The sequence below is a fragment of the Propithecus coquereli genome, unplaced genomic scaffold (assembly GCF_000956105.1).
Source record: "Propithecus coquereli isolate 6110/MARCELLA unplaced genomic scaffold, Pcoq_1.0 Scaffold59, whole genome shotgun sequence".
Classification (NCBI taxonomy): Eukaryota; Metazoa; Chordata; class Mammalia; order Primates; family Indriidae; genus Propithecus; species Propithecus coquereli.
Window position 1 is genome coordinate 1,545,942 of NW_012151840.1, and position 8,687 is coordinate 1,554,628.

The 8,687-nt window shown below is 53.4% G+C and overlaps 1 protein-coding gene across 1 annotated transcript; it reads right to left on the bottom strand.

The window, feature by feature from the left end:
• Positions 1-2,734: 2,734 nt before the first annotated feature.
• On the bottom strand, positions 2,735-7,737 carry HAPLN2 (hyaluronan and proteoglycan link protein 2). The gene is made up of 7 exons (XM_012658560.1): positions 7,612-7,737; positions 7,002-7,119; positions 4,670-4,779; positions 4,082-4,435; positions 3,767-3,883; positions 3,473-3,655; positions 2,735-3,190 (listed from the first exon to the last, which is right to left on the bottom strand). Exons 1-7 carry the CDS (start codon positions 7,637-7,639, stop codon positions 2,907-2,909), a joined length of 1,194 nt encoding a protein of 397 aa, XP_012514014.1. The 5' UTR covers positions 7,640-7,737; the 3' UTR covers positions 2,735-2,906.
• Between the last annotated feature and the right edge of the window lie 950 nt (positions 7,738-8,687).

An 8,687-nucleotide genomic window follows, 5' to 3' on the forward strand; every position in this document is an offset into this window, starting at 1 on the left:
AGTGAAAAAAAAACCATCCTAGTTTTTTTGTTTCTTTGCCCTTCATGTGGGATTCTCTGAGGCAGCTTCTTCATGGTCTCCCAGAGTCCCCAGCAGGATTGGGCCCCAGTTACCTGCCTGCTCTGTGACACACCTGTCACACACCTGACTTTCTTCCCTTCCTGTCCCACTTCTCCACCCCTCTCCCAGTGCCTCTTAGCATCACCTCCCAGATAAACTACTTATACTCATAATCCTCACTCAAGATCTGCTTTTAGGAAACCTTACCCAAGACCAATGGGAGAGAATCAAGCACTAATCCTACCTGTTCAGAGTAGGTTATATGTCAGGGTAACAAAACAGTTGTTGAGAGAAATTTTTCTTTATAGGTGATTCACAACTAATAAATGAAGGAGGAATGGAAAAATTAGAAAAGTCTCCATTTTGCAACTCCTAATGAAATAATCTAGCCAACGATCATCAGTAGCCATTAGATAAAAAATTGAAGCTGGGCGTGGTGTCGTGTACCTGTAGGCTCAGCTCCTTGGAAGGCTGAGGAGAGAGGATCGCTAGAGCTCACAAGTTTGAGACCAGCTTGGGCAACATAGTGACACCTTGTCCTCCCCCACCCCCAAAATTGACAGGTGTAGTGGGTTGAATGGTGACCACAAAAAGATATGTCTATGTCCTGATCCCCTGGAACCTGCGAATGGTACCTTGTTTGGGAAAAGGACCCAGAAATCTAAACGGCCCTCCTTGGTGCTTGTGGATGCTGGTGCTGTCATCACGTATTTGCAGTTCTCCCACTTCTAGGCAGAAGTAGGATTGCTCTTTCTTCCCCTCTTGTGGTTGGGTGAGGCCGTATGACTAGATAGTTATGAACCACAGGGAAAGATGTCACCTCTGGGTGAGAGCTATTAATTGCCTGTGTAAGACCCAACAGAGCTCTTTTTATTTTTTCCTTCTTGTGTGGTGATTGATGGCATTTGAGATGGCCACCGCTCTATCAGCTTATGTCCCTAAATGACAAAAATGAGAAGAGCCCCCTTGTTGACCACGATGCACATGTGGCCTGAGTGAGAAATAAACCGTAGTATTTTAAGCCCTGAGATTTAGGAGCTGTTTGTTATCACGGCATAATCTAGCTGATCTTGATCATTAATAACCATCATACAGCAAATGAAATATTTGTGCCACTTCCTAAACCTTGGTTTTCTCATCTTGGTTGTGGGATAATAGTGCCTGTCCCTTGGGTTTGTCGTGAGAATTAGTTGAGACAATACATGTACTGGGTACTCCATGCCTGGTACACCTAACAGGCACTCAATAAACAGTACCTATAATAATTAATAATAATAATTATTATAGCAATAATATGGCAACAATGGTAGTAATTATTATTGAGGTTGTTCCCAAGTAGCCTGTAGGACTGGTTTGCTGTATGATGGTTAGTGAAGATACTGTACATTCTGTCATTCCCTGTCCCTTATATAATGTCCCATGGGATGAATCCTCTTCAGCAATTATAGCAAGAACCCTCTGGGAAAGTATTAAAAATTTTGCAACAGGTATCAAACACCATTAGAATGTTCATACCCTTTGGCTCACTCATTACTATTACTAACCCAGGCTTTTTGCGGTGTAGATTGCTTGAACAATATCTATACTTGAAAAAATGAATTAATAACATTAGAATACTAGTTTGTTTCCTTTAGCCATATGCTAAGAAAGTTAATAGTCTAGTTCCTCCTTTTGCCTTGGTGGCCACGATATTTGGTGTTTTCCTCATCCTTCTTCTTCCCTGGGGTTAATTCCCTGCCGATTGTAACAACGGTATGATTTTCCTTCTTTTTTTTTTTTCGAGACAGGGTCTTGCTGTGTCGTCCAGGCTGGAGTGCAGTTGCCCGATCATAGCTCACTGCAGCGTCCAGCTCCGGGGCTCAAGCCATCCTCCTGCATCAGTCTCTGAGTAGCTGGGACTACAGGTGTGCGCCACACTCCCGGCTAATTTTTCTTATTTTTTGTAGAGACGGAATTTCCCTATGTCACCCATAGGCTGATGAACTCCTGGCCTCGGGAGATCCTCCCACCTCGGTGTCCCAAAGCACTGGGATTACAGGCATGAGCCACTGCACCCGGCCAACTCTTCAATCTTTCAGTCTTTAATACTAGCCCCCGCAAACGCTTCTGGGAGCCCGGCACTATACAACCACCTTTTGAAATATGTTTAGGTCCATCTTATATTTGTTCTTTGGAGCCCACAGGGTGGGCCCGGGGGTATGGAGCGCTCCTGGCAGAGTTGAGCTGGAGTAATCTTAGGCGAGTGTGCGGCGCCCCCGCGTGGCGCCTGGCGCAACAGCAGCCTGGGTTCTGCGGCGTGAGTCCTGGGCCGGGCAGCCCAAGACGTCTCCGACTCGCACCTACCGCCAGTCGGTGCCCTCTGTCACAAGCCCCGCTCTTCCGCCGGCCCACCCCGTAGCGGCAGTAGCCCCTCCTCTTACCCCGTCTTCTTAGGGGTGCAGTTGGCACGCTGGGTCCAGGTTTAGCTCCTTTACTCACACCTACCCCACGCCTCGCAGTGCTTACAGCTCCGCCCAACACAGAAGGTCCCCAGATTATTTTATTGCTGTGTTCAGAGGTCAGTTAATGCCCCCGGGCGCCCCTCCCGCCCGCTAGCGGTGGCTGCGTCCTCCGCCGGGGCAACGCGAACTCCGCGGGTCTGGATCCGCGAGTTCCAGGGTCATATTCGTACCCTGCCGCCGGGGGCGCCACCACCTCCCCTCCCCGACGCCGGACCTGCCGGGGTCCGTGGCCCGCGGCCCCCGGTGGGGGAGGCAGGTCTGGAGCGGCCGCTCCGCGTCTGGCGGGAGGCTCGCGGGAAAGGGGCGGCGAGAGACCCCGCCACGACGAAGGGGTCCGGCAGGCCCCTACTTCTCGGCGTAGCAGTAGGTCCCGTAGGTCGCTTGCTGGGGTCTGGGGAAGCCGAAGCTGCGCACCCCGGGGTCGGGGAGGCCCCCGCAGCGCGGCCGCGGCGTGGTGATGGGGAAGCGCACGCTGCCGTCCGCCAGCCAGCCGCCGTCGCACTGGTCCAGCCCCGAGAACTTCCAGGCGGCGTAGAGGTGCCCGACCTTGGCCACCACGGCCCCACGCCGCCCGCACGCCGCGTGGGCTTCAGACAGAGTCAGCCGCCCGGGCACGAAGAACACGTGGCCTGGGGACCGGAGCGGGTCAGCGACAGAACCAAAGCAGGGTGGGGCGCGGCGTGGCGGGGACTCGGACTCCGAGCAGCGGAGTTGGGGGACAGAGCTCCAGCAGGAGGAGTGGGAGACGCTAGGCAGTGGGGTGCGGGTGGGGTCCCCAGAGGTAGGCGGGCGGATGGCGGGGACGGCGCCTTGGAGAGACAAGGAGACCGCTCCCGACCTCCCGCCTTCGGAGCTCCCTTCCCGCCCCCCGCCCCAAGTCCGGGTCCCAGGGCCGCTCGCCCGCCGCTCACCCGCCAGCGCCGAGGTGAAGCAGAAGGCGTCGTAGCGGTCGCGCTTCCTGTCGCGGGGCCCATAGCTGCGGATGCCGGGCCGGCCTCGGCCGCCGCACGGAGCGCGCGCGGTGAGCACCGGGTAGCGCACGGAGCCCTCGAGCAGCCAGCCCGCGTTACACCAGTCGAGACCCTCAGTCCACGCTGACGGGAGACGGAGGGGGTCAGGGATGAGAGGCGCCCCAGGCAGGCGCCCTCGTTGGGACCCTGCGACAGCTGGAGGGGCCTGGGCGGTGCTGGGGTTCGGCCGCTCACCCTGGTACAGCTGGGCGTAAGTGGCCAGGCGTCCGTCCTGTTCCTCGCAGGCCTGCTTCGCCTCGTAGTAATTGAACTGGTACCGGCCCCGGCTGGGTTGGTACGGAAACACCACACCTGGGGGGTGGCGGAGAGCCTGGGAAGGGCCAGCAGACAGGGAGGGAAGGGGGAGGAAGGGCGGCGCAGCCTAGGAGAGGGGATTGGGGGGACCTCAGAGGGGCGGGGGAGATGCTGGGAAGGAGCCCTGGGAGACCCCAGGCGAGGCGGCCCCACCCTAGCTAGAAAGTAGCGGGAGCGGGAGCAGAAGGGCCTCACCCTCCAGGCGCAGGGTCAGCGCCACGCTCTCATCCTCGATGCCGTTGATGAGCTCGCAGCGGTACCGGCCCTCGTCCTCCAGGCGCACGCCCGCGATGACCAGGGAGGCGTCTAGCCGATGCCCCCTCCGCATCCTGGCGCGTCCTCCCAGGGGCCCGTAGCCCCGGGCTTGCAGTCCGTTGGTGATAAGGATCAGCGTTTCCCGGAGCTCCCCCGGCTCCACCTTGCTCCAGCGCACCTTGTAGCTGGGAGGCGAGGTGCCCAGGACGCAGGGCAGCGTGGCCGTAGCCCCACGATGAGAGTGAATGACCTCGTGGATGGGGGGCAGGAGGTAGTGGGGGCCCGGGTGGGATGCTGAGCAGAGGGGGCCACAGTGGCAGGAACCCCCTGATCCTCACTGCCCCAGTGCCCATCCAGATCCTGCCCCCCAAATTCTTTCCCCGGGGTCCCCCAACCCTCTCCTCCGTTGGCCCCTCAGCAGTGACTCTGACTCCCTGGGTACCTCCAACAGCTGCCCTTTCCCCTTTCCTCACTCCTGGCATCTCTCCCCCAGTGTCCCCCAGTCTCCGGCCTCCCCTCCCATCTTACCTGGGTCTCCCTGGGCTCTGTGGAAGATGGTGCAGGCCCAGGGGAGAAGGAAGCGGCAGAGTGTGGGAAGGGTGAGCCGACCTGGCATGATGGGAGTCAGCCCAGCGCCTCTGCAGGGCACAAAGGGTGCACTCAGGGTGGGCACCTCCTTAGCACTGAGCGAAAAGGGTGGGGCAACAGCAGGGATGGGGATGAACTCCTATCAGGGATTCCTAGAGGCGACTGTCCAGCTGGAAGCCATGGGGGCAGAAATAGGGGCTGGTGACAAAAGGCAGGTAATGGGGGAGGCAGTAACAACCCCCCTTCCTCTCTCACATCCCCTCAGTCAGCAGGTGCTGACTGGGCCTCTCCTCTACCTCTCCCCTCTCCTCCCCTCTCATCACAAGCGCTGCTTCCCGAGCTTGCCATCTGCATTGCCAGTGTCCGTCTCTATCCTCTCCTAGCACCCATTCTCCATCCTGAAGCCAGAGTCAATATGATCTTGTCACTCTCCCACTTGAAACAGTGACTCCCAGTCGCCCTGAGGATAAAGTCCAATCTGCTAACCGCAGCTTCCAAGGCTGTCTGTCAGGCAGCCTGCCCCCCCCCCCCCCGAACCCCTGCCCTTCACCACCCCTGCCCTCTGCACTGTGCTCCAGACAGTCTAGGCTTCTGGCAGTTTTCTAAACAGTCCAAGTTGGAGCTCACTTCCTCTTCACAGGCATTGGTTTGGGCTGCGCCTCCTCTGGGAAACCTTTTCTCATTCCCCAGTTTGCACACTGTAATGCACGAGATCTGGGACTTTTTTTTCAGTAGTACTATTGTTCGCACCTAAACTAACACTGTAAATTTGAAAGTAATGCATACGTATATGTAGACTGTGTCAATGAGGTTTTTCAGAACATAAAAGTTAAAAAGCATTAAATTATAATGTTACTTTAAAAACTATTTCAAATGCAATTATCTATTTCCATATAGTAGTTGATTTTTCCCCCTTTTTTACTGTATCATTCATATCACCTTGACCTTTTGTTTAAAATATTGGGCTGAGGCCGGGCGCGGTGGCTCACGCCTGTAATCCTAGCTCTCTGGGAGGCTGAGGCGGGCGGATTGTTTGAGCTCAGGAGTTCGAAACCAGCCTGAGCAAGAGCGAGACCCCGTCTCTACTAAAAATGGAAAGAAATTAATCGGACAACTAAAAACACAGAAAAAATTAGCCGGGCATGGTGGCGCATGCCTGTAGTCCCAGCTACTCGGGAGGCTGAGGCAGAAGGATCACTTGAGCCCAGGAGTTTGAGGTTGCTGTGAGCTAGGCTGACGCCACGGCACTCTAGCCCGGGCAACACAGTGAGACTCTGTCTGAAAAAATAAAATAAAATAAAATATTGGGCTGAGGACCCCTTGACTTGGTTTTATTCATTTTCCAAATCTGGCTCCTCTACCTCCTAATTGCATGACAATTGCATGACTTAACCTCTCTCTGCCTCGGTGTCCTCATCAGTAAAATGTGGAGAGTAATAGCACACCTATCTTATTGAATAGTTGGGAGGAGTAGATGAATATGTAAAACATTTGAAGTAGTGCCTGATATATAATAAGTGCCATGTATATGTTAGCTGTTATTTCCAGTTCCCAGTGTAGTTTCTTGCACATAGTTGGCGCTAAATAAATGTGTGTGTGTGTGTGTTTTAATGAATGAGCTCACATTCAGGACTTCTGGGAAGAAGAGGTGGGGCACGAGGAGAGGGAGGGAACACCTTGAAGAGTAGCCAGATATCTAAAGTGCTGAGCTCCATCTTCCTGCACATGAGGACCAAAGACCAGGTTGCAGTAGGAGAAACAGAGGTTAGGCACAGAAAGAACTTCCCAATGGTTAAAAGTGAAAATATCTGGGACAGGGACAAGAGCAACAGAACCACTTCTTTACAGAACTTGGTCAATTAGAGTGATTATGGGGACAGAAATTGATTTAGGGACCAATAAGAATGATAGCTGCCATGGATATTTTTTAAAAAATTATTTTCTTTACAATACTTTGAGTTGCTGTTTTAAATGAACATGCTTAAAGTTTAATGCACCTGGCACTGCTCTAGGCACTTTGCATGTATACTTCTATATTTCCTCCCAGCAATCCTGTGAGGTAGAAACTGTCATAAATCCCATTGTACACATGCTGAAACAAAGATGCACACATGGTAGGAAACTAGTCACACAGCTAGTAAGAGGAGGGCTTTGCTGAGATTTGAATCCAGATCTGACAGTGAGGCTAAAGCTCTTAAGCACTGATTCAAAATAGGTACACACGCGTCATCTTCACAGCCCTTGCAGAAGAGTCAGCAGCACCGAGGCCTACCTGTTAGAAGCTGGTCTCTCCACAGAGATGGAGGGAGTGATGCTTAGCAGCTTTTCGTCCTGCTTGAGGAAGAGGTTCTGGATGAGGTGTTGCCCGGGCTCCTGGGATTTCCAAGCACCTGGGACTTGAGCGCTTGATCAACACAGTTGCTCCTTTTGCACCTTTGAGGGAAGGCTTCTGCTCTGTCCTCCAAGAAGACACTATGGTGCCAAGAACCCTCCCCTATCCATCAGTGCACCAAGCCAGGCTAAGTGACCGGTGTCCAGCCCTGTGACAGTATCTGTGGAGCTCCCTTTCACAGGAGGAGATGCTGGGCTTGGGAAGAGGGGTGGGAACCCATGAAGGGGGCTGGAATAAAGGAAGCAACCCGGGAATGATTGATTACCTGGAAGAGTGCAGAAAGTGGGGTGCCTCCCTGCTTCTAGATGCCCTTGGACCAGAGAGGGGTAGATTGGCGGATATGAGGGTTTTGGTTGGATGGGGATGGGAATGAACTCAGAATGTGGCTCAAAGATCCATAGCTGTCAAGCTCCAGCTGCCTCCACATTTCCATGGGGGTCTCATCTAAGCAGCACGCCCTGCCTCCCCTCCCTCCCAACAGAGTCCTCACCTCTGCCCTCCGGTGCCTGGGTGCGCATTGCCTTTGGAAAGAGGCTCTCAAGGTGGAAACCAGACTTCCAGGACTTCCAGCTGCTTCAAAAACCTCACCCCTTCTGTACAGCCACCCTGTCTGTCTGTCTGTCCTTTCCTTCTCTGTCCCCACCCCATCGGAAGCACAATCTCCCATTGTCTCTGTCTTTTCCTCCATTGTTGAATAACAGGGCCCCTTTCTTCATCCTGTGGGTAACAGCAACGAAATGTCAACAGCTGGGGGTGTGGGATGCAGGACAGGCTGGCACATACCACCGGAAAAAGGGCCTGGGTGTGGGGTGGGCTCAGAGCAGAAGCAGACATCCCCAGTAAGAAGAGAAGGGGATGAGAGGGAGAGCGGATGGTGAGAAGGTTAAAATGGGGTCTCGCTCAATACTCCAAACTGCAAGGCTCTATAGAGATTTTATCTGAGGCCGGGAGGGTGGCTGGGCTCCATGGAGGGCAGAGGGAGTGGCCAGTGTTGCAGTAGGAGAGACGGAAATTAGACAGTGAGGATGATTTCTCTGTCCCTGGGAAGGAACATGGGAATTTCTGAGGATAGAGGCACTTCAGAAATGTCCCCAAAACAGAGGTCATCTTATCTGTTCCCTAATTTTCCACCTCTTCCTTCAGCATAGATGGATAATCTTCTTAGTTTAAAGTTCTCAGAAGAAAGGTGTTCTTAATCTGCCTGGGTGGAAATTCACAAGTCTCTCTTTTTAGGAAGTTGTCTAAATTCCTGCTGGGGTTTTTTAAACTTTTCTATTGAGGTATAATTTACGTGCCAAAAAAAGTGCATAACATGTACACAGGTAAACCCCCCCTCCCCAGATCAAGATATAGGACATTTCCAATAATCCGGAATAGGCCCAACTCTTTTTGGGGTGTTTGCTGTCAATGCAGAGAGAAGACTCCCTCACCTGCCCTGTCAATAGCCATTTAGAAACATTGAGAGCTTTCAATCGAGTTTTAGCCCTTTCCTCTGTCTGCTGAGCAGACCCATGGCAGTAGCTTCACGTTATTAGAAGCACACACTTTCGGAACTGGAGGGGACCT